The sequence below is a fragment of the Brachycentrus maculatus genome, unplaced genomic scaffold (assembly GCF_059751285.1).
Source record: "Brachycentrus maculatus isolate JH-2025_06_01 unplaced genomic scaffold, ASM5975128v1 h1tg000287l, whole genome shotgun sequence".
Lineage (NCBI taxonomy): Eukaryota > Metazoa > Arthropoda > Insecta > Trichoptera > Brachycentridae > Brachycentrus > Brachycentrus maculatus.
Genome location: NW_028281038.1, coordinates 166995 through 193776, shown reverse-complemented (window position 1 = coordinate 193776; position 26782 = coordinate 166995). Strand labels below are relative to the sequence as shown.

The 26782-nt window shown below is 34.8% G+C and overlaps 3 protein-coding genes across 7 annotated transcripts in view; 1 reads left to right on the top strand and 2 right to left on the bottom strand.

Moving 5' to 3' along the window:
- The window catches only part of LOC148305065 (cathepsin B-like), a 282331-nt gene that overhangs the window by 125584 nt on the left and 129965 nt on the right, over nt 1-26782 (bottom strand). The window lies entirely within an intron of this gene.
- On the bottom strand, nt 99-15137 carry LOC148305068 (DCN1-like protein 1). Of its 2 annotated transcripts, XM_088267278.1 has the most exons (4): nt 15023-15116; nt 14254-14853; nt 7360-7576; nt 99-286 (listed from the first exon to the last, which is right to left on the bottom strand). In XM_088267278.1, exons 1-3 carry the CDS (start codon nt 15023-15025, stop codon nt 7400-7402), a joined length of 780 nt encoding a protein of 259 aa, XP_088123404.1. In that variant the 5' UTR covers nt 15026-15116; the 3' UTR covers nt 99-286; nt 7360-7399. The 2 variants fall into 2 exon arrangements, with proteins under 2 accessions (XP_088123404.1, XP_088123403.1); XM_088267277.1 differs by lacking the exon at nt 99-286 and having other exon boundaries at nt 6672-7576; nt 15023-15137.
- LOC148305067 (nondiscriminating glutamyl-tRNA synthetase EARS2, mitochondrial-like) lies at nt 14772-25655 on the top strand. 4 transcript variants are annotated; one of them, XM_088267273.1, is made up of 7 exons: nt 14772-14902; nt 15685-15969; nt 17362-17557; nt 19125-19339; nt 20569-20684; nt 22806-22915; nt 24979-25653. In XM_088267273.1, the coding sequence occupies exons 1-7, from the start codon at nt 14838-14840 to the stop codon at nt 25546-25548; spliced, it is 1557 nt and encodes a 518-aa protein (XP_088123399.1). In that variant the 5' UTR covers nt 14772-14837; the 3' UTR covers nt 25549-25653. The 4 variants fall into 4 exon arrangements, with proteins under 4 accessions (XP_088123399.1, XP_088123401.1, XP_088123402.1 ...); XM_088267275.1 differs by lacking the exon at nt 14772-14902 and adding an exon at nt 15166-15211 and having other exon boundaries at nt 24979-25652; XM_088267276.1 differs by lacking the exon at nt 14772-14902 and having other exon boundaries at nt 15471-15973; nt 24979-25655.

Here is a 26782-nt window from a genome sequence, read left to right as displayed (position 1 = left end):
GGACTAAGTAGAATCTGCTTAGTCCAAAAATGCATAAAAAAACCTACTACAAAAAAATGTCCCTTACTGTGTTTTGAGCTTGGACAGCCGAATACTACAGTAAAAAAATGGAAACAACAATTTAGCTTGTATGAGTAGGTGTATTCTCAACAACATACTTGAGTGAAAGGGGATTCTCAGCATATGCGGCTACAAAGATCAAATACTGCAATAGCCTAGATCAGTGGTTCTTAACCGTGTTGGAGGTACCGAACCGCACCAGTTTCATATGCGCGTTCGCCAAACCCTTAATAAAATAATAATTATAAAATAATAAAACCCTTATCCGCACCCCAACGGTGCATAGGGCACTGTGTCTTATAAACGCAGTGTTATCATGATCGTTTTACTTATGAAGGAAAGGTGATCAGCCCTCCGCTTCAGGTACCAGTCCATGGTAATATTGAATAAATATTACAGTGAAAAAATCACTTATATTTATTTTTACCCCCCTAGGGAATCGAACCCGGGACCTCCAGAACGGTAGCCGAGCGTGTTGACCATTACACTACGGAGGCGGACATATTTATACATACGTGCACAAAATGAAGAAAATCATTAATAGATTCACACTCGAATTAGCTTTCACGTTAGATCCGCACTCTCACCTGTGAGCGCGTTCACTTGGCGTTATATCCGCGCTTGATCACATTTGATATCTTCATACAAAAAAAACGTTGTTTCAAAATTACGAGTACATGATTAAAATGCAATAAAAAAAGATTCGTCTGGACCAATTTCTTGAAAAAAAAAAGAGTGTGAAGGTGTTAAAAACAAAGGACAAAATCATTATAACATGATTTTCACATAAAATCAAAAACAAAATAATGAATATTCAATGCAAATCAGTGTGACTTGTGCTGGTGCCTTTCAGAGACCAGTTCAGAAATGCGTCTTACTACAGTTACAGTGACTATTGGGCGGCAGTGTGCCAGGAAATTATCACTTCTCTATTCTTTAGTCCGCCTCCGTAGTGTACGGTCAGCACGCTCGGCTACTGTTCTGTGGGTCCCGGGTTCGATTCCCAGGGGGGGTAATAACTTACTTATTAGTACTTATAACCCTTATCCGCACCTAATGGTGCATAGGGCACTGCATCAAATTGACGCAGTGTTATCTTGATCATTACTTACATGAAGGCAAGGTGATCACTCTTGCGCTTCAGGAACCAGTCCAGGGTAATATTAAATAAATATTAGTGTTAAATCACTAATATTTATTTTCACCCCCCCCTGGGAATCGAACCCGAGACCTCCAGCACTGTAGCTAAACACGCTGACCATTACACCACGGAGGCGGACAATAACTAAATAAATATAAGTGATTTTTAAGTGGGGGTAGTAAATATAAGTGATTTTTTTCACTCTAATGTTTATTCAATATTACCCTGGACTGGTACCTGAAGCGGAGGGCTGAACACCTTTCCTTCGTGTGTCAACAATTAAGATAACACTGGGTTTATATAATGCAGTGCCCTATGCACCGTTCGAGTGCGGATAAGGGTTTGAATGAAATTCTATGTTATTCCCCGATTTCGTTAATCACCTTTCACAATGACGATACATTATGACAAATTTGTTATGTCTTATTTGAAGTCCCATCCCAGTAAAAAAAATGTATGATGTAGACTACGTACGTTGTTCTAGTGTGTGAGCTCTTGTATTATTTTTATTGCTAGATTGATATATCCCTTTAAAATAATATACTAGATCAATTGGACAAATGAATGTATCGTACGTGGTATCATTTTTCATAATATCATACAATAAGTCGGGTGTGTGCTTTGACCTCCGCTGTACCCGGGAGACTGACTCATCGAACACCTGGGGTTCGACGGAACCCAGGTTAAGAACCACTGGCCTAGATGCTGAGCTTGACATGCGTCTTCAACTCTCTTCCATAACGCCTAACATTAAACATTTGGGCAACTTCATACGTCCCAGTAAATGAAATCAATTTAAGGTGCAATCGATAGTGTTATATTTTGTATAGTATTATTGCTTGTAAAATTTGTGATTTTACACTAAATATTTATTTAATACTACCCTGGACAGGTTCCTGAAGCGCAAGAGCGATCACCTTGCCTTCATGTAAGTAATGATCATGATAACACTGCGACAATTCGATGCAGTGCCCTATGCACCATCAGGTGCGGATAAGGGTTATTAGTAAATTATTGCTTGTTGCTTTGTATACTAAGAGAAAAAAAATCATTTGAATATGATAAAAATGCAAAACTTGTACCTTAAGGCGGTGATCTCCATACTTTTTTGGCCGCATACCCTTATGAGGAAAATAATTATAAATTATACCCCTTAATTATAAACATATTTTGTATGCATGTCACAAAAATGTATTTTTTTTGGTAAATGAATGGAAAAAAATGTAGAAAATCAAGTCTTTATTATTATTTATTTACGTACCCTCTAAATTTCACACACCCTTTAGGGTACACATACCTTACTATGGAGACCAGTGCTTTAGGGGATGAATTATTGCGATGGCCATTAATTTTATGACAATAATCTGGCTGTATAAGTGAGTGACAGTAACAATGATGATATTTTGATCATCCTCCTGTTTTTATAACCAAGTTCGACTGTATCTTGTTAAAAGGAATAAATATTCAGCGTTAGATATTTCAAATTTAACAAAAGTTGATTAAATTGATCAAGGGATCACATAATTTAAAAAGTCAAGATTAAAAAAGAGAGACAAAATAAATACACGCATTTAAAACATTATGACGTTACTCTGTCTTTTGACAAAATTAAGCAAGACCTTTTGAAAACATCTAAATCAAGGGTGGCCAACCCGCGGCCGGCGGGCGTCTACTTGCGGCCCGCGGAGCGAATCACACATTTTTTCCGTTAGTGTACACAAAACCACCAAGAGAATATTCTATCGTGCGTAGTTCGTATCATATCATGGGATATATGGATATGGGATTATTTCACTATCCTGACAATTTCAAGACCCATAATGGCGTCAAGTAGTAAAGACGTTGGACTAAAGAAGAGAAGAGTAACAGAAGAACTGAGAAGTTTTTAAGACAGATGGACTATAAACTATTTTTTTTAGAATTTAAAACAAAGCCAACATGCCTGATATGCAATGATTCTGTTTCTATAGAAAAAGTATAACATTAAACAGCATTACGAGGCTTAACATGCAAATAAGTTAGAAAAGCACCATCTTGTTTGCTTTTTTGTTTTACGGCCCCGTAGGATACCTCATTTAAAAAATCTGGCCCGGCTTCTGAAAATGTTGGCCACCCATGATCTAAATAAATGACTTTAGTAAAAATATATTGAAAATTGTAAAAAAAACAGTAAAGATTGATAACATAAATTATACGATGTGAAATGCCTCCTATATAATGCCTGCATCGTTACTATTTTCTTATACGGCTGTGAGACATGGCACCTTACAAGGGCCCAGAGCAGCCGTTTACTCAGCTTAGAGGATAGATATCTGGGAACAATTTTAAGATGGAGACTGACCAGAGCATTTCGTCGTAACATATATTTTTTTATGGCGACAAATGTGACCATGGGTTGATGCATTCTACGCCTTATCTCTTCATTCCTCACAGAGTTAAACCACCGCACGCCTAAAGGTGGAGACTGACCGGAGCATTTCGTCGTAACGTAACATGTTACGATGCGAGCATTCAGGCAGTCAGTACAGCGAGCCGAGCGCTCCATCCATAGTTTCGGATGCTCGGTGATGCTCGCCGCGAGCGATGTTACGACGAAATGCTACGGTCAGTCTCCAGCTTTAGGCGTGCGGTGGTTTAACTCTGTGAGGAATGAAGAGATAAGGCGTAGAATGCATCAACCCATGGTCACAACTGTTGCCGTAAAAAAATAACACATTTTAAGAAGGTCTTGCCAAATGTTGTCAAATGGAGATGTCCGAACAGCACAGTAGGGCAACTACGTGTATTTTTAATCTAAGACTAAGTGCTTTGCATTAAAAAAAAAAAAACAAAAAAACATAAAGACATACAGTTTGTTGTGCAAACCATCATCTAGAAATTGAGAGAATTTAAAAAAAAATAAATTAACTTTATACCTGCGTACTTTGATTATAAAAGTTTTGATAATCAACCGAATAAAACAATCTACTCAAATGTGGGAATCACAAATCGCTATGAAATTTCTTCAAAAATTGAAAACAAAGTGTATATCTACATAATTTACAATGCGTAACATTTTCTAAAATTTATTGGACGTGTTACAATAGAATTATTTACATTCAAAAGTAGCATCATAATTTGACATATTTTTTAATGAAATTTTGTTTGAACAAGTAACGTTTGAATTTATTCTGATTGAAAACAATACACATTGATGTCATTATTGGTTCGAATACCGGTCTGACACTAATAATATGTCACCTTGAAGCGTTATTCTGTCCTTGCTCTAATATATTTTTGGTGATATTGCAAAACGAGACAATTTGAACCCTTCTCTCCAAACGTAAGTAGCAAAATATTATGGAGGACAATGTTGCATTTGCACTGTACACAATTCAAAGTTGTTAAATCTACTTAAAAATCAGCTATACCCAACCACACGTCGCTGTGGCTCAGTCTGATTAAACAGAAAATAAAAAAAGGAAAAGTCTACATTTTTAATATGTTTAATTTCACAATGCTTGTGGGTTATACAATATCTTAGCAGCTGTCGAAAAACACGCTGTCACTATGAGCAATGTTTAGTATTGCGTGTTGCTGTTACGTTCAACAGATGGTGCTGCCATTTAGAAAAAATATGTTTTTATGTGTCACAGGTAAGAAAACACCTGTTGCAGGCATATAAAAACTGCGCATAATTGTTTCAAAGTGTTTCTCTATCAACAGTATGTCTTTAATATACTGCTGATGGAGAGCGAGAGAAGCTTATAAGCATTCTATTAGCTTACTTTAGGTAAAGCGCGAGATGCCAACAAACATGGTAAAGATCGGAGTTGGGTTTCCGGTTACTTATGATTAGTATAGTCCGCCTCCGTAGCGTAATGGTCAGCACGCTCGGCTACCGTTCTGGAGGTCCCGGGTTCGATTCCCAGGGGGGGGTCAAATAAATTTAAGTGATTTTTTCACACAAATATTTATTCAATATTACCCTGGTCACCTGAAGCGGAAGGCTGATCACCTTTCTTTCGTGTGTTAACGATCAAGATAACACTGTGTTTATAATGCAGTGCCCTATGCACCATTGGGGTGCGGAAAAGGGTTTGAATTAATGTGATTTATTATGGTCGGGGTTGATGAAAAAATCGCCCGTAAACAATGTGTTTAGATTTTGCAATATCACCAAAGATTTATAATTTGAAAAATGTTGCATTAATCCAATGCATCCCTATGTATGGAAAGAAAGCAAGTAAAAATATAATTATTGACACGACAATATCGCAATATTGTCGATCGAAAATTGGAAAACTCAGATTTTGTTTTTATCACAAGCCACTGTTGTGAAATAATTTTGGTATGACTGTTAATTTATATCGAGGACTACCCAGCAAAATACTGTAAAGACCAGTTTGTACTTACAGAGGAGAAATAACAGTAATCTCATATAGAGTAATAGCAGTGGCGTGCACAGAGTTTTTAATCAGAGTGGGCAGTAGAGTTGGGTAAAGATAACGCATGGTGGGCACTGATCGTGTGGCTGTATGGAACGCGAGTAATCAGGGGTAGGCACCGCTTTTCTGCCTATATAGAATGCACGCCTCTGGGCAATCAAAAGATCAAGGCAAATAGGTTGACTGACAAATATTACACATACTCCCTTTAAACACAATTTTGAAAAAAAACACAATGCAAAAAAAGGGGAAAAAATATTAATTTAACAATGCGTTATAGTAATTTGGGATATTCTACATCTCTCGCATGTTCTTGCTACTCGGTACTATGCGAGAGAGGCAGAGGCGTGCATTCTACATAGGCAGAAAAGCAGTGCCTACCCTGGATTAATTGCGTTCCATATAGAAACACGACCAGTGCCTACTATGCCTTATCCTTACCCAACCCTACTGCCTACTCTGATTTAAAACTCTGTGAGATGTGTGTAGAATGGAGCTAGGTGAATAATTTTTGTCACCTCTGATTTTTTCAAATTAAAATCAAGATTCCATATAAGATATTGATTTTTATACAAGGAAACCTATCCACCATTTTAAATTTTATTGTAGCATACTGTTTTTAAACATAGAACGTATCTAATGTACAAATGGGAAGTTCAGTGTACATATATCAACGAGGTGATATCGATATTATGGTTTTCGCATTTTAGTATTATAGCTTTACACTCGTTCACACTCTAGAGTACATACTTTTTGAATAATATCTCAAAGGTAGGGCACATTAACAAACAGATTTGTCAAGAAAATTTTAACATCAAAAACTAGACAAATTATATGCCTCTGAAACAAAAAAAATACTATTTTTGAAATGGTAGAGCATGATCATAGTGACTATTCTGTGTAAAATTACGAGTTTTATCTTTAAACTGATGATATATCTGCGAATACGCAAAACCATGAATACAGGGAGGATAATTGTATGATGAAACTGTACTTTCTCCTAAAACATATGATCGTTTGCTGGGCAGTCAATATACACCGTGTTTCAGAACCATACCACATTTTAATTTTATTTTGTTACAGATCCCAAACACAGTATAGGGATAGAAATAAATAACCCAACGCATGGCAGAATATTGAATCAACAGATTGCACAAACTTCATTAATTGATTCGGCAGTCACTATGTGGTAAAATCTATCCATTTTTAATTTAAGTCTTACTTGGCAAATACTATTATTTCTTACAATCTATTGTAATGCGTGTTTCGAAGCGTTCCGCATCATTTTCAAACACCGTACGATTACCACAAAGTGACTGCCAAATGAGACTTGAAATATCTGGCTATTTTTTTTCATTTAAAGAGTTTACATAATTTAAATGTTGACCAGTTCAAAAAAAAAACAGAACAGATGCCATGAAAATGTTCTTTTTTAAACCTTATATTAAAAAATAAAACAAACCTAACTATAGTAATAAAAAAAATTAAAAAGATTTAACAAAATGACTTGTCTGAAAATTGATTGATTTGGTAGTTACTTTGTGGTAATCATTCGGTGTTTGAAAATGATGCGGAATGCATCGAAACACGTGCCACGATAAATTTTAAGAAATAGTGGTATTTACTAAGTAAAACTTAAATTAAAAATGCACAAACTTCAGTGTGGCTGTGACACGGGTGGATGTTGTCAGGAGTGTTGGAGGGTGATGTTGACTAACATAAGTTATTTACACGGGGGGCCTGCTAGCGACGGGGCCTGCCAGGAGGGGGCCTAGCAGGCGGGGGCTTCCCGAGCCCCGTCCTGCTTGAGGCACCACTCGACGAAGTCGTCGATGAGCACCGGCCAGGCGCCTTCCGCGTCGTAGTTGCTCATGTCCTCGTCTATGTGTGAGGCGAAGTCCAGCAGCAAGTTCCACGTGTCCTTGGGTATAGATCTCTTATGATGTTCCTGAAAGTTTTTCAATTGACAAAATGAATATTTCGGATACTAATAATAATAAAAAAATTAACGAACTTAATACGATTAAACTAATTGCGTTAAATAATGGTTATAATGTAGAATCAATTAATTCTCTTTTAAATAAAAAAATTAAACAAAGAACCTTAAAACAGTTTTTATATCCCAAAGTAATTAATGATAATAATAATAATAAATGGAGAAGAATAATGTTTATAAATAATATAACGAACAAAGTAACTAAATATTTACCAAAAAATATAAGACCGGCATTTTATACTAATAATAATATCGGCTCGTAAAGCATGTCTGTATTGAAAACTATAGTGCATGTTGGTCTTTGGGTCGACCAAAAATCGCATGTGTTAGACATTTTGTGTAGTTTTGAGTGTGTAAATGGTGCTATGGTGGTGAAGGGTAGTATTGTTTGCATGCTGTGTTAGTGATTGTCCTGACGAAGAGACGGGTACGTCTCGAAACCGGTAGACATAAAAATCTCGGTGAGTGGTTATATACTAATTTTATTAACATTTTTGTAAAAAAATAAATAAGTAATAAAAAAATATTGATTGATTAGGCGGCAGTCACTTTGCGATATCTATCCATTTTTATTAAAAATTTTACTTACAACATTTTAAAACCTATAGTAATTCATAAAAATATACATACTAAACTAACCAAAACTAACTCTATTCTCAATATTATTAATATTTAAAGCATTTACTTTGCGGTTAGTCATTTTTACTTTTATTTTTTTACAAAAATGTTACTGAGGCCCTAGTGCATGTCAGCCCTCGGCTCTTAATGCATGTTTGCTCTACAACCACTAGTGCATGTTGGTCCTCGGGTCAACTAAAATCCCACGTGATAACATTTTGTGCAGTTGTAAGTGTGTGAATAGTGCTATGGTGGTGACGGGTAGTGTTGTTTGCATGCTGTTGTAGTGATTGTCCTAACCAAGAGACGGGTACGTCTCCAAACCGGTAGACATAAAAATCTCAGCGAGTGGTTATATACTAATATTAATTTAAATATTGAACATTTTTGTGAAGAAATATAAAAGTAAAACTAACTAATGTAACTAGTAGGATGTGAGTCGTGGCACCTCACCAAAGCTCAAAGCAAGAAACTAGCAAGTTTTGAAAATAGATGCCTGATGCGAATACTGGGTATAAAGTGGTATGACTTCGTCAGGAATGACGATGTGAGGAGAAGAACTCAACAGCCCCTCATACTGGAAGTCCTGAAGAGAAGAAGGTGGACATGGTTAGGACATGTCTTTAGAATGCCACCTGAGGGCATCAACCCCTCGTGTCTCTTCTTCCAACCCCGAGGATTCCGGCGCCCCGGAAGGCCGCTGACGACCATTCACCGACTATACTCGGCGGAACTTCGAGACGCCGGACTGACCTGGGAGGAAGCCAAGGAGATGGCGCGTGACAGAGTGACTTGGAGACGACTCGTGTTGGCCATATGCTCCACCTAGGGAGCGAACATGGAAGTAGAAGAAGAAAACTAACTAACCATTACGCCCCTTCAACGCTTAATAATGCAAAAGTAAAAAAAATAAACAAGCCCCTACTCCCCTTCATCCGCCAACGTCCCAAAGACAACTCTAAAATTTAGACTTACCTTCACATTTGAAAATGATGTGGATTGCATCGAAACACATGTCACAATGGATTTTAAGAAAACGTGGTATTTAACAAGTAAAACTTCAATTAAAAATGAATTAACAAAATTAAAAAAAAAAATTAAAAAATTAGTGAATAATAAGTGTGTAAATAAATTTCCTCAAAGGAGAGTATAGGCATACATAAAATATAAAAAAATAAAACCCTTTTCCGCACCCCAATGGTGCATAGGGCACTGTGTCATATTAACGCAGTGTTATCTTGATCGTTTACACATGAAGGAAAGGTGATCAGCCCTCCGCTTAAGGTACCAGTCCATGGTAATATTGAATAAATATTACAGTGAAAAAAATCACTTATATTTATTTTACCCCCCTTGGGAATCGAACCCGGGACCTCCAGAACGGTAGCCGAGCGTGCTGACCATTACACTACGGAGGCGGACATAGGCATACATGAACGCCATAAAAGCCCGGTGACATTTATTTATAAAATAGGACGTTTACTGCCATCTGTGTATCTATTTTTCTGTTTTTACCCACGACATTTTACATAAAATAAAGTTTGTGACTTCATCGTAATGAGGCTGTCAAAGAAAACCCATGAAATAAAATATCAATAATATTTATATAAAACATGTTTACTGGTGTAAATATTTATTTTAGTCAAGAAAATATGTTGCTTATAGTATTGACTATGATGAAAAATTATAAAAAGTAAAAAAAATAAAATAAAATCACTCCCCAGATACAGTTTTGCCCGCAGAAACTCACTCCCGGACAGCCTAATATTTGAATCCATAAAAAAAATTAGTATATATATCGCTCACTACTTTCAAGAACGTCATAAATCAAAATTCGACGATTTTCAGTTGTGCATGTTTTTGGAATGCCCAGAAAATGTACTATATCCCAGCAAAAGCGGCATATTTTTAACTTAATATTTACCCGCTACAGGGCAGAAAGTATTGTGTTTGCATTTTGAAGAAAAGGTATTGTTTAATTTTTTTTAAAAATATACTTAATATTTTTCAAATGGAGAAAAAACCTTCAGGTTTTACCTAAAAAGATCTGTTGCACAGTAAAAACTTCAAGAAGTGACTTGATATTTATTTTTAATACATTGTATTATATTTTTAAACTTTAAAAACGTTCTCCTGAAAAATCAGTTTTTTTGATTTATGACGTTCTTGAAAGGAGTGAGCGATATGAGGAATGTTCAGTAGAAATATCAATTGAATATAAAAATACAGACGTTTAGTTCAAAATACACAAATTTAGAATAAGCTATATATATATATTTTATATGCAGTGGTATTTTTAAATAAATGTGGACTGATATGATTGTGTACAGAGACGATTGCCAACATTATTTTGGCACATGAAACCAATCAGACAAAAATTCTATTGTGCAATACGTTAAAATCTACAACACTATCTTCACATAACACTGGATATCCAATTTTCACTAATTCGGATACACAGTGAAACCTAGATTATTCAGGACTCTATTATCTGAATTTCTGATTATCCGGAACAATCAAAATAAAAACTTCATATGCTGATATGATGAAGCGAATTTCGCCTACGGTTGTTACGTTGTAACGCATATTTAAGTGGTTGCTTTATGTGTTATTCTTAACTATATCCTGGAAAATATGAGTCGTTGTGCGCAACATTCACAGTGTTCGCGATTTGGCAGCTTCAAAAATAACTGCCAGTTTGAAGGAGAAATACATAATTGATAATTAATCTCTATCAAAATATTCAGAGAACAATCATTAATTTATGTATTAATTTTTAAATCAAACACAGATTTTTTGAGTCTACTAAGTTGTATTTTATTAACAAAAACACATAAAAAATTAATATTGTGACATTGTTTCGCCTAGTTATGGCATTTTCAAACGAAGCGTCTTAACATTCGTTTGCAAATGCCATAACTAGGCGAAACAATTGTCACAATATTAATTTTTATGTGTTTTTGTTAGTAAAATACAACTTAAGACTCAAAAAATCTGTGTTTGATTTAAAAATTAATACATAAATTAAAATGGAGTTCTACAAATTGAACGCCAATTCAATAAATAACAATCATCAACGTCATTAATAATAAAAACTTATCTAATAAAATTATTCTACTTCAATCTCTATGTAGACCCATTAATAAACAATTCTTCTTTTATTATTAAAGGGTGATAAATATTTGAATGTAAAAAAAAATCGTTATTGAGATTACAAAATGATTTTACAATAACAGAATGCTATACCAAACAATTCCATCAAAAACATTTTGGATTTTTTTATTACGGCTTTTTAATTAAAATTTCACTTAGTAAAACAACTGGTTGCGATCGGTAGCCTGGAGGGGAAGAAAGGGAGAGGAAAATTCCCCACACGAAGGACCGATCAAGTTAAGTCAGCAGCAGGCACCTCGGTGGTTAGAGCGCTACGTGCAGCGCAGTCAAGGGATAACTGAAGAACAGTCATTGCTCCGACAAGCGTTACAACCCTCAGGAATGAGAAGGTAAGACAGAGAAGAGAGAGGAATACCAATATTTTATAGGACTGGGGCTTTTCAAATACCCCCTAAGGAGCATGTGGAATTTTTATACACTGGGTTGGGAAGTTTAATTATTCTGACAATGGCTGGGAGATATTTATTTTATCAATTTAGTATGCCAAACAAAAGAATGTGACAATAATTATTTCTTAGCTGCTGCAGCTAAAAAGTAGAAAAAAGAATGCTAGGACAAATTTGTAGACAAAGATTGACATCTTTTGCTTTTTATAACCAGGTATACGAGTATAAACAAAGCTCAAAAGATTCACACAAACCTTCAACAAGCTATAATTCAAAAGTTATTTTTAACCAAATTAATTACAAAATAAAAGCAATACAAAAAAAATCTGATCAAATAATTTTTAAGACAAACAATTCAACCAAATGTAATGTTAACATATCGTTGTTGGGCTGTTTTTTCATCAACCCCTAATTGTATAGGGGCGTATACTAATCAAAGTGACCTAATCACAAGTAACCGCAAACCTAGTTCTGAACTGTATAATGTTTTTTGGCATCTCTCGCGCTCTACCAAAAGTAAGCAAATAGCACCCTTATCAGCATCTCCCGCTCTCTACCAACAGTATGTAAAAGACGCTTCTAAGCGTTTCCTGCAAATAATGTGTTACGTGCAGATGGCATTCCGAAATTCAAAATGCGTTTAAATTTTTTTCAAATTGATATTTCATTTGTTTTATAAATTCTGTTGCCATTTTGTTATTTTTGATTAATGTTTTACTTAGTAAATACCACTATTTCTTAAAATCTACTGTGACACGTGTTTCGATGCATTCCGCATCATTTTCAAACACCGTATGTGTTGTTTGAAAATGATGCGGAATGCATCAAAACACGTGTCAAAGTAGATTTTAAGAAATAGTGGTATTTACTAAGTGAAATATTAATTTAAAATGGATAGATTTTACCACAAAGTGACTGCCGAATCAATTAATGAAATTGTTATTTTTAACCTAACCTAGAAATAATCTTGGATCTGCAAAAATGTTAACATAGATCAAATTTGCTGAAAATATCTGTTTATTATACCCTAACCTAACTGAAAGCTGTCATGATCTAGTAATTTTCTTTTGAAAATTCACTTTGCCTAAAAAATATGTAGAAATATCATGTTACATTACAAACAGTTCCAGATCAAGCTTAAATCGTTTGGAAAAGGGGTTGATCTGTGCTTTTATTGCTTTATATTTTACATTTCGCCCAGTGTTTTCTTTTTTCTCATTTGTTTTTCAGTTTTGTTAACATTAATCCCATATCCCAAAACGAGTAATGGAAATTACTCATCAGGAATATTATATATCGCTCACTCCTTTCAACAACGTCACATATCAAAAATCGTCAATTTTCAGTTGTGCATGTTTTCGGAATGCCCAGAAAATGTACTATATCCCAGCAAAAGAGGCATATTTTAAACATAATCGTCGTTTTTGCATTTTGAAAAAAAGGTATTGTTTAGGTAATTATTTTTTTAAATATACTAAATATTTTTCTAATGGACACAAAACATTCAGGTTTTACCTAAAAAGATCTGTTGCACAGTAAAAAGTTCAGTAAGTGGCTTGATATTTATTTTTAATACATTTGATTATATTTTTGAACTTTAAAAACGATCCTGAAAAATCAAGTTTTTTGATATATAACGTTGTTGAAAGGATGAGCGATGTGACTTTTGCTGGGGTTTTTTTCTGTGTTACACGGTGGAACGGCGCTCTGGCACCTTTATTCACAGATACATATATTTTTTTTAATTTTTAAAATCAATTAGATGAAACAATGTTTGCGCTTACATAATTTCAATCTATATTTATATAATTCATCAAAATGATAAAATATGTAATTATAATGAATATTTATGGGACCTTTTTTGTTATGCCCTAAAAAAAAAGCCCTGGACTTATGTATATTGTATTATGTTTAAATAAAAATAATGTGTTCACTGCAAGCTGTGTGGTGACTTTTTAAAAGAAAATTCAGGTAAAAATATTTAGATGTAAGCCATTCTAAAAAAAGGTCATCTGTGTGAATTACTAAAACATATCGCTCACTCCTTTCAAGAACGTCATAAATCAAAAAACTCGATTTTTCAGGAGAACGTTTTTAAAGTTTAAAAATATAATACAATGTATTAAAAAAAAATATCAAGCCACTTACTGAACTTTTTACTGTGCAACAGATCTTTTTAAGTAACACCTGAAGGTTTTTTCTCCATTTGAAAAATATTTAGTTTATTTAAAAAAATAATTAAACAATACCTTTTCTTCAAAATGCAAAAACAACACTTTCTGCCCTGTGACGGGTAAATATTACGTTAAAAATATGCCGCTTCTGCTGGGATATAGTAAATTTTCTGGGCATTCTGAAAACATGCCCAACTGAAAATTGATGAATTTTGATTTATGACGTTCTTGAAAGGAGTGAGCGATATCTGGAAATATACGTACAATATCCACTTACCACTAAAAATTTGCACCAGGCATCTAAAAATTTGAATCTCCCTCTCAATACAATGTTCCAGTACGCTATCGCCATATCTAGGTCTAGCCCCTTTTGGCCAGGATTTTTGGCATAATTGAATGTGAAGTGGTAGAATTCCTTAAATTTTTGGACGTCTTTGATTTCGTTTTCTAACGTCGGCAATCTGGCTTTGAGTTTGTCGATCGAATCCGTCCCTAGATCCAGCATTCCCGTTAAGAACTCCTCTCTCGTGAATTCGCACTGAACGGCCGCTTTGCATTTCCATGCTATGATGAGCACTAATATTGATTCCGCACTTAGGCTTAAATCATCCAAAAACTTCATCACACCGTCCACGGTAATTTTATCACTTTCTTGCGGGTCTTTATATTTAACGAACAGCGATTCGAGCTTCTTTCTGTCGACAGAAGTCTTCGCGGATTCCTTGAAGTACGCATCGGGGTTCTGGAAGTAGTTGTCACTCGCCAAGTCCAATTTCCAATCGTTCTGGGTCAAGCAGAATATCGCCGTACTCTCCGTCGTCTGCGTAAAAGCGACAAATTTCTTTACTTTGTCTCTCTGTGATGATTTTAATTTGTGCTGAAAAAGAAAACAAGACATCAATCAGTTTCCATACAAACAACTTCAGGTTAGTTACGGACCCGTGCCAAAATCGCTATAGCGTCGGGGGGGACGATTTAAGTCGCAATTTATACGATTCAATCGATGCGTTAATGATTCGGGTATTGTAAAATGCTTTCAAACTCACCATTTTTGCAAAATTAATAAATTTACACTACAAAAACAAGGGTGAAAGGCCAGACATCTGAACGCGTAAAAATCACGGTACCAACAGAAGAAGCCGAACAATTTCAGAAAGCGACAGCTAACCTACAAATTTTGACGTATGACCTAACCTCGGCGCATATACACCTAAAAGCTTAGCACAAATGCTTCTGTAATCATTTAACAATATATTTTTATCTTTGTTTATCTTTTGTAAATTAGGCAAGGCAGAAAGAGACAGAGCTAAAAAGTTTTTATTTTTTTTGTAGAGTTTATTATGGGGTTTCTAAAAAAAAAGAGATAAAGTGTATTTTGTATGGCACTATCTTTTTCTCACATAATACAATCGGATAGAATGCGTGAATTATGAAGTGTTTCTTCATATTTAACCTTGCGACCTATATTACTTTTTGTGCGTAGAGTTTTCGTCTGTGTTTCGTATTTTCTATGAGCGCGAATTCAAACGTCAAATCGACGGCGAGGGACACAATATTTTTCCATGATTTTTATTTCTGTGCGAAGTTTTAGCGATGAGTTTGGAGATTTAGTAGTGTCGTTTGACCATTGGAATATTTAAATCGACTTCAAAATGATACGTCAAAGAATTTTGGCCTGTCGATCGTTGTCAACAAATTTATTTTTCAGAACCTATAAAACTAAGGAAATAAGGGTGAGATTCGCGCCGAGTCCTACGGGACATCTCCATCTCGGAGGATTGAGGACGGCTCTGTATAATTATTTGTTCGCTCTCTCTCATAATGGGAAAATGATACTGAGAATCGAAGATACAGACCAGACGAGATTGGTAGAAGGTGCGACGGAGGCGCTAATAGAGAATTTGAACTGGGCCGGAATAAACTGTCACGAAGGGCCGACTCAAGGTGGCCAGAAAGGGCCTTATGTTCAAAGCAAACGATTGGATATTTATCAGTATGTATGTGTGTAAAGTAATAATATTTTTTTAGGTTGTAATTTTTCTAAAATGACACTGTTTTCTATAGTTTATAAAGTATTGAGTGAACTTCCTGAATTTCCTTATTTAAGAAAAATATGAGTCAAAAAGTATTGAAGATATGATTTTTTTCTTTTTCCTTCACATACAGGTACATTTAAACTTATTTAATTCAGAGGTGTCAATATAAATGGAAAATAATAGAAAATGGTTTATCCAATACTTTTTGTTTAATATATTTAAAAAAAAATTAGGATGTTTCCGAACCACACCTTACGTCATAGGTTATAAGACAGCTCTAATATATTTTTTAAATTGAAATTTTAGTTTGTAAATACCACTACTTAAAATGTGTTGCGACTCATGTTCATTCTGCTTCATTTTCAATCACCAAAAATGATGCGGAATGCGTCTGGACACATTAGATTTTAAGAAATAGTGGTATTAATAGAGTAAAATTAAAAATAAAATTGATAGATATTCTCTTTCTCCATCTTGCTCTTCATTACTAAGATTTGTCACCCTTGTGGAAGCAATGACTCTTCTCCAGGATCTTCATCTCCCCCTCTTCCCCTGCTGGCTACCGATCACAACCAGTCATTTGCCAAGTAAAATTTAAATTAAAAAAAGAAAGGAAAAAAAATAGAACATTTTTTTGTTGGAATTGTTTGGTATTGCATTTTGTTATTGTAAAATCATTTTTTAATTTCAAAAATGAACTTTTTTTATTTAAATATATAATAGTATATATTTGTCCGCCTCCGTAGTGTAATGGTCAGCATGCTCGCCTACCGTTCTGGAGGTCCCGGGTTCGATTCCCAAGGGGGGTAAAATAAATATAAGTGATTTATTCACTGTAATATTTATTCAATACTACCATGGACTGGTACCTTAAGCTGAGGCTTGATCACCTTTCCTTCATGTGTAAACGATCAAGATAACACTGCGTTTATATGACACAGTGCCCTATGCATCATTGGGGTGCGGATAAGGGTTTTTTATTATATGTATTTAATAGTTGAAGAATGCTATTTTTTTTAATGGGTTTTACATAGGGACTTGAAATTTTAGAATAATAATTTTATTAGATAAGTTTTTTTATTATTAATGACATAAATGATTTTTTTTAATGAACGACTTCCAGGCTATCCTCATTGGCACGCGCAACGAGTCCAAAGAACTGATTAATCCATCGTGTACAGACATTGGCTAAAGTCTGGCCATCCAAGTGTAGTTCCTGGTGAATGGACTCGTTGTTGCGTTTAGCTGTCCATGGAATTCGGAGCATGCGCCTCCGACACCACATTTATACATATTACCACTATCAATTGTCTAAACTGATAGTAAAATTTAATAATTGTTTATTTTAGAGGGCAAATTAAAACTTTACTGGACAATGGTTCGGCATATAGATGTTTCTGTACGGATAAGCGGCTGGATCTGCTGAGGCGGGACGCCCTGCGGAACAGGCAGGTTCCCAAGTATGACAACAGGTGTCGTCATCTGTCCACTGCAGAGGTCAAAGAAAAGCTGAATAATGGAAATCAAAACTGCATCAGGTTTAAGGTAATCAAAGAATAACACTCTCCTTATCAAAAAATATATATATGAGGCGAGTGTAGATGGAAAGAAGTGTAGAAGAAGACTGAGGAAAACTTGGCACAATCAGGTATCGCTCACTCCTTTCAAGAATGTCATAAATCAAAAAACTTGATTTTCAGGAGGACATTTGTTTAAAAATATAACACAATGTATTAAAAATAAATATCAAGCCACTCATTGAACTTTTTTCTGTGCAACAGATCTTTTTAGGTAAAACCTGAAGGTTTTTTCTCCATTTGAAAATTATTAAAAAAAAAAAACTAACTAACCATCACGCCGCTTCCCCGCAGGGGTAGGCAGAGAGAATAGAGCGCCACACCACTCTGTCCTTGCAAACATTCTTCGCCTCTTCCACGTTCATGCATCTCCTCATACATACCTGCCGATTGTTACGACTCCTAACCTGACCACTTTCAAGTATTATTTCACTTTCAAGTATTATTTCAACACTTTCAAGTATATCAAAATTATTTAGTACATTTAAAAAAAGAATTAAACAATACCTTTTCTTCAAAATACAAAAACAATACTTAAAAAATATGCCTCTTTTGCTTGGATATAGTACATTTTCTGGGCATTCCGAAAACGTGCTCAACTGAAAATTGCCAATTTTTTATTTATGACGTTCTTGAAAGGAGTGAGCGGTATGTCAAATACTTGAAAGCAGTCAGGTCAGGAGTGGAAATAATCGGCGGATATGTACTAGAAGATTCATGTGGAAGAGGCAAAGAGTGTTTGCAAAGACAGTCGCAATAGCTAGCGTAGCGACACGACCGCTGCATACGACGGTCTGCTAAACTTGCAACGACATGCGCGTATACACAAAGCAATGGCACGCGCTCAAACAATGAGAAACGTTTGTGTATTGGTGATTTTATTCCCGATTTTTTCACAAATCATTTATTTCCATCGCTGCAAATGAATAACTTTATATTACAATACTTTTATGTAATACATGATTATATTATGGAGGAATACAAAAATTCTGAGCCCTTATCTATTAAACTTTATATTGATATTCTCATTTGAAAAGTTGAGTTGTAGTAAATACATATAACCGGGAGGGAAGGTTAATCAAATTAATAAAATATGTAATTAAAATGTAACTTTCTTTTAAAATCTCTATAAATATTTTATTTTAACTTAATTATGTCTACCGGTTTCAAAGCTAACTGCTTCTTTATCAAGACTGATTAATACTAAAACACTATCTACTAAACAATATTAAAAATATTTTGACGGTTAGGGAACGAAGCTTAGGTAGATCTCAAGTGGCTTTATTTTTTTTGTTGATTGGCAGTCACAGTCAAAAGGGATCAGGGATGATGAGTGATTGGAAACATATTTAACAACGGACTTTTAGCAAAATCATTTACTCTAACGGTTTCGAAACTGAAACCGGTAGACATTATAATTAAGTTATAATAAAATATTTAAAGTGATTTAAAACAAATTTACATTTAATTATAAAATGGAAAATCACAAAGTTAGTGCTTCAAATATAAATATAATAAAATATGTATTTTCTTAGTTAACACCAGATTGCAAGTACTTCGATGACCTGGTGTACGGTAGCATCGCTTACGACATATCTGAGATGGAAGGCGACCCTGTCATAATGAAGTCGGATGGTTATCCGACATACCACTTTGCTAACGTTGTAGATGATCATCTCATGGAAATCTCACATGTCCTGAGGGGTGTAGAATGGCAAATTTCAACAACCAAACACATACTTATGTATAGGTAAGTTTTCCATTTTATATAGATTCCTCTTCTGTCCCTTGTACGGACCCAATGGTTCGCAATACCCTGCTTAGTGCGGGATTACCTGCACAAAGCACTATTGATTGCAATGCCAGCAAAATAGCGCACTAAACGAATCAGCGCTAAGCAAGGTCTATTTTTCACATGCAATACTTGAAATATTTTGTCTTTTTTGCGCTCCTTTGACACACTTCCTTGCACAAATGCTGCCATTTTTGTACGCAGCGTTTAATTATTGCAATTTTATATACAAAAAGTAATGCACTTCAAATGATAAAATAGTATTGTACATATCGCTCACTCCTTTCAAGATCGTCATAAATCAAAATTAAGTCATTGTCATAAGTCATTGTCAATTTTCAGTTGTGTATGTTTTCGGAATGTACTATATCCCAGCAAAAGTGGCATATTTTTAACTTAATATTTACCCGCTACAGGGCAGAAAGTGTTGTTTTTGCATTTTAAAGAAAAGGTTTTGTTTAATTATTTTTTTAAATAAAATAAATATTTTTCAAATGGAGAAAAAACCTTCAGGTTTTACATAAAAAGATCTGTTGCACAGTAAAAAGTCCAGGCTTGATATTTATTTTTGTTACATTGTATAATATTTTTAAACTTTAAAAACGTTCTCCTGAAAATTCTAGTTTTTTGATTTATGACGTTGTTGAAAGGTGTGAGCGACATGCAAAACTTGAAATATTTTGTCTTTTTTGCGCTCCTTTGACACACTTCCTTGCACAAATGCTGCCATTTTTGTATGCAGTGTTTAATTATTGCAATTTTATATACAAAAAGTAATGCATTTCAAACGATAAAACAGTATTGTAGTACATATATAAACTTATTGGGAATGCACACGCCTTACATACGACTGAAACGGTATAAACTGATTGGGAGTCAACACGCGATTGAATAAATATTAAGAAAATTCCTGAGTAAAGGATTGCATTTTTGGTTCCTCAGTGAATCACTGAACCGTGCTATTAAAACAGCGTTATTGCAAAACAACAGCGTAAATAGGAGTGGCGTTAAGCGGGGTATTACTGTACTCATTTAAAAAAGATGGAGATGCATACATGTTTTGCACTCTTGAGAAATTGCTGTTAGTGGACTTGTAACGTTTTTATAATACCGGATCGGACTAAGGTTCAATTATTTCTGTATTTGACGCAAATTATGTAAATTGGAATTTTCTTTTTTAATTACAGAGCTTTTGGATGGGAGCCTCCAGCTTTTGGCCATCTTCCCCTCATAATGAATGCAGACGGAACCAAACTCAGCAAGAGACAAGGGGATATTCGGATAGAGGAGTATCGAAAAAAAGGTTGGTAGACTTGATTCTAGATTCTAGAAGAAGTTCCGGAAAAAGTTCTCTAAAGAACAGAGTGGAGGGTGTACTAAAATCAGCTGTAGCAAATAAAAGTCAAAATTTTATAGTAAAGTAAGCCCTCTACTTGCGTGATTAATTCGTTCCAAAGGTTTTTGTGTAGGTCGAAAAAATATTGTATGTAGTAATATTCTTTTATTTTATGTATTAATAGATTTATATTATCCACTGACACTTTGTGATGGAATTGCATTTTTAATATACTATTAGATTAAAACCAATATTTTTAGCTTTTCCACTTTTTTTTATTTGACCAACGACCGGGTTTCGTCGTTACCGACATCATCAGACTGGTGAGAGGCTATACAAATTGATATGTTATATATAAAAGAAGGCAGGAGTAAAATTATATCAAATCATGGTTATCAACTCCTGCCCTCTTTTATATATATAACATATCAATTTGTATAGCCTCTCACCAGTCTGATGATGTCAGTAACGACAAAACCCGGTCGCTGGTCAAATAAAAAAAAGTGGAAAAGCTAAAAATATTGGTTTTAATCTAATAATAAATTTTATGTATTAATTTTAAATCAAACACAGATTTTTTGAGTCTACTAAGTTGTATTTTATTAACAAAAACACATAAAAAATTATATTGTGACAATTGTTTCGCCTTGTTAGGGCATTCTATGTGTTTTTGTTGATAAAATACAACTTAGTAGACTCAAAAAATCTGTGTTTGATTTAAAATTAATACATAAATCAAAATGGAGTTCTACAAATTAAACTCCAAATCAATAAATAGTAATATTCTCCTTGTTTCAAAGGATAATAGTAAATATGTGAAAACAGAATATATCTACATGCATGGATTTAATAACGCAATATTATTTTTATAAGTTATCATGTATTTAATCAGATACAGAGTGTATGTACAGAGTTACATTTCAGTACAAACTACTTATTAATTTACGAGTATATAATAAAACCCTTATCCGCACCCAAATGGTGCATAGGGCACTGCGTCATATAAACGTAGTGTTATGTTGATCGTTTATACATGAAGGAAAGGTGATCAGCCCTCCGCTTCAGGTACCAGTCCATGGTAATTTTGAATAAATATTACAGTGAAAAAATCACTAATATTTATTTTACCCCCCTTGGGAATCGAACCCGGAACCTCCAGAACGGTAGCCGAGCGTGCTGACCATTACACTACGGAGGCGGACAAAAATGTATACATAATAAAAAAAATGTTTTAAAATGTTTTAACACACAAGCAAAGAAAAAAGTAAAACTCTTTATCGTATACCCATTTCTTTATTTTGCCTTTGCTCCTTATTTTATTTTGCCCTAAAAATGCTCAAAACAATGTGTTAAGTTTTCTTCTTCCATATTTGATGTTCACTCTTGGGACCATCAACCCTTCATTGTGGGTGAAGCGGGTACATTGTCGTGTACTAGAGAATTTTTATACTTTTCACTAGTTTGTTGCTCAGCTATGATATTCATTCACATTATTCCATATACTGGAAGTGACTTGATATGGTTATATAGCAATTTTATACCATCCCGATTTTATATATCGCTCACTCCTTTCAACAACATCATATATCAAAAGTCGACAATTTTCAGTTGTGCATGTTTTCGGAATACCCAGAAAATGTACTATATCCCAGCAAAAGCGGCATATTTTTAACTTAATATTTACCTATTTATTGATTTGGAGTTTAATTTGTAGAACTCCATTTTAATTTATGTTTAACTTAGTAGACTCAAAAAATCTGTGTTTGATTTAAAATTAATACATAAATTAATATTTACCCGCTACAGGGCAGAAAATGTTGTTTTTGCATTTTAAAGAAAAGGTATTGTTTAATTATTTATTTAAATATACTAAATATTTTTCAAATAGAGAAAAAACATTCAGGTTTTACCTAAAACGATCTGTTGCACAGTAAAAAGTTCAGTAATTAGCTTGATATTTATTTTTTAATACATTTCATTATATTTTTAAACTTTAAAAACCACCTCCTGAAAAATCAAGTTTTTTGATATTTGACATTGTTGAAAGGAGTGAGCGATATAACCTGGTACAATTTTTTCCGGATACAGGAATATTACCAGCTGCTCTGGTAAACTATGTGACACTGGCGGGAGGGGGATTTGATAGAGCTCGCGGAGAAGGGATGAGAGCAGCCACTATGGAGGAACTCGCTGCGTCGGTAAGTCCTTCAATAACTATAACATCTATAATTTATATTTGAAGTATTAACTTTGTGATTTTCTATTTTATAATTAAAATGTAACTTTGTTGAAAATTACTATAAATATTTTATTATAATGTAACCGGTTTCGAAGCTAATCTTGATAAAGAAGCGGTTAGCTTCGAAGCCGTTAGACATTCTTCTTCTTTTTGTGCCACTTCTAACGAAGATCGGCGTTCATCATGGCTATCTTGACTTTAGATGCTGCAGCTCGGAACAGAGATTTGGTGCTTCTGCCAAACCGTTGACATAGGTTTTTCAGCCATGATGTCCTTCGGCGTCCTTGAGTTCTTCGCCCCTCAATCTTTCCTTGTATGATTAGGTGGAGAAGACGATATTTTTCATTTCTCATGACGTGTCCGAAGTACATCAGCGCACTCTGCTTGATGGTTGGTAGGAGTTCTTTATTAGCGACGAGGACCTCTAGGTTGGTGACCCGATCACGCCATAATTAAGTTATAATAAAATATTTATAGTGATTTTAAACAAAGTTACATTTTAATTATACTATAACATCTCTTTCATTAAATAATGGTATTTTGTTCAATTCATTGTCTATAGGGTAAATGGGTATTCCACGCACATAGGGCTTAAAATAATTGTTTCAAAAACTCATGTTGTATGCAACAAGTCGTTCCTAGATGGCCAGCAACCCTTGACGTTAATAGGCCTTGAGTAATTAGGTCATCTAGAGATTCGTGAGTTTCAAATACTTGGAAGTAAACGTAACAGAAAATGGTAGCCTTAAAATAGAACTGGGAGTACATTTAGAGCCCGCGGGCACCGCATTCAACTCAGTTAATATTATTTATTATGTCAGACACTGGATTATTCACCCTACGGATGAGATGTAAATTTATAGGTGTCTCAACTTGATATAAAACATGTATGTCATTCTCTTTTATATGAAATAAGATGGGGTCTCAACCTTCCATCTTCTTTCATATAAAAAAGAACGATAGATGTTCCATATAAAGTTGAGACACCTATAAAACTATTTAAGCTGTCTGGAGATTTGAACTCGCTGAAGACCAAATGCCGACTATATAATGCCTGCATTGCTCCTACTCTCTTACATGGCTGTGAAACGTGGCACCTTACAAGGGCCCAGAGCAGCAGTGTACTCAGCCGTGTGAATAGATGTCTGCAAAGAATTTTAGGTGTGCGGTGGTTTGACTTTGTGAGAAATGAGGAAATACACCGCAGGAAGCAGCAACCCGTGGTCACGACTGTCGTCAAAAAAGGCGATTAAGTTGGCTAGGCCATGTACTTTGCATGCCTCCGAGAGCTGCTATCTTCAAGCAGCTTTAAATATTAACACATTTTACACGGGTATTTTATACGCCTGTGGATTGCTGGCGACGGGATTTGATAATTATGTGCGTATATGTAATTAAGATCTCAACCAAGAGATTGAAATACATTATCAAACCCTGATGCCTGCGAGTTTGATATTGTCTTAATAAGATGAAATGCGTCACATATTATCCTTATATAACGCTCACTCCTTTCAACAACGTCATATATAAAAAAACTAGATTTTTCAGGAGATTGTTTTTAATGTTTAAAAATATAATAAAATGCATTAAAAATAAATATCAAGCCACTTATTGAACTTTTTACTGTGCAACAGATCTTTTTAGGTAAAACCTAATGGTTTTTTCTCCATTTGAAAAATATTTAGTGGATTAAAAAAAATAATTAAACCATACCTTTTCTTCAAAATCCAAAAACAACACTTTCTGCCCTGTAGCGGGTAAATATTAGTTTTAAAATATGCCGCTTTTGCTGGGATATAGTACATTTTCTGGGCATTCCGAAAACACGCACAACTAAAAATTGACAATTTTTGATAATGATGTTGTTGAAAGGAGTGAGCGATAGTATGTAAATAAAAGTAGAATTCAATCCAATAACCTTGTATAATTTTGGATATATTACCCAAAAATTTAAAATGGAATTCTACCAACTGTCTGCAGTTACAATAAATAACTGTGTTAATTATATATATTTTTTTACAGTTTCAACTCAAACTCGTTAATTCCAATTCGAGTCGTCTGAATCCCGACTTGCTGACGGAATGCAACCGCCTCGAGATCATGGACCAAATACAGGACGATGCTAAGATTGACAATTTGGTGGACGAAGCCGAGATGTTGATTAAATCTCGCTTCTGTCGTGAAAATCTCAAATGCGACCCGGACCATATAAAGTCCGTGCTGAAATGGTCTTCCGGGAGGATGACGTCTCTGAACGACATCATATCCGATAACCTGGCCTTCCTGTGGGTTCTGCCGGAGCCGCTGCAGTTTATGCCCGATTCCACTACCTCCATCTTGGAAAAACTCGTGTCCAAATTGCAGGATCACGACGACGACAGATTGAAGAACAGAGAATATCTAAAGAAAATGCTCAAGGAATTGGCCGATGAGAATGGTGTTGAGTTTAGTCAAACAATGAAGGTGTTTCGAAGTGTTTTGAGCGGAGTGGAGGTGGGGCCGAGTGTGGCCGAGATGATTCAAGTACTAGGAAAGGAAGCCACCATACATAGGTTGACTACTGCATTAAAACGTGAACCCTATTTCATATAATAATTTAGATTTTGAAAAATAAAAACAGTTATTCTATTTTCGAGTTTTATATATTTTTAAATGGTTTCAAGATATGAAACATGCAAATGGAAGTCTGAGCATACAACCTGGCATCGACAGCTTTAAGTGATAACTCAATACAATTATCCGCAGCCAATGGTGCATAGGGCACTGCATCATATAAAAGCAGTGTTATCTTGATCGTTACTTACATGAAGGCAAGGTGATCACTCCTGCGCTTTAGGGACCAGTCCAGGGTAATGTTAAATAAATATATATATATATTTTTTCTTTTAACCCTTATCCGCACCCAATGGTCCATAGGGCACTGCATCATATAAAAGCAGTGTTATCTTGGTCGTTACTTACATGAAGGCAAGGTGATCACTCCTGCGCTTTAGGGACCAGTCCAGGGTAATGTTAAATAAATATATATATATATTTTTTCTTTTAACCCTTATCCGCACCCAATGGTGCATAGGGCACTGCATCATATAAACGCAGTGTTATCTTGATCGTTACTTACATGAAGGCAAGGTGATCACTCCTGCGCTTTAGGGACCAGTCCAGGGTAATGTTAAATAAATATATATATATTTTTTCTTCTAACCCTTATCCGCACCCAATGGTGCATAGGGCACTGCATCATATAAACGCAGTGTTATCTTGAACGTTTCTTACATGAAGGCAAGGTGATCACTCCTACACTTTAGGGACCAGTCCAGGATAATGTTAAATAAGTATTAGAGTGTAAAATCCCTAATATTTATTTACGTCCCCCCCCCTGGGAATTGAACCCGGGACCTCCAGCATTAACACACTAACCATTACACCACGGAAGCGGACAAGATCCTTCTTTGGTTGGATTGGTAAGGGTAAGAAAATTAATTATTAGATTAAAACCAATATTTTTAGCTTTTCCACTTTTTTATTTGACCAGCGACCGGGTTTCGTCGTTACCGACATCATCAGACTGGGGGACCCCCAGTCTGATGATGTCGGTAACGACGAAACCCGGTCGCTGGTCAAATAAAAAAGTGGAAAAGCTAAAAATATTGGTTTTAATCTAATAATAAATTAAAAATGCAATTCCATCACGAAGTGTCAGTGGATAATATAAATCTATGGTAAGAAAATTAATAAAGACATTTTTAAATATATCAGTTGATTTTTATTTCGGATTATATCAGAATACAATTAATTTATCACGACGAATTTCAACAAACTAAAATAA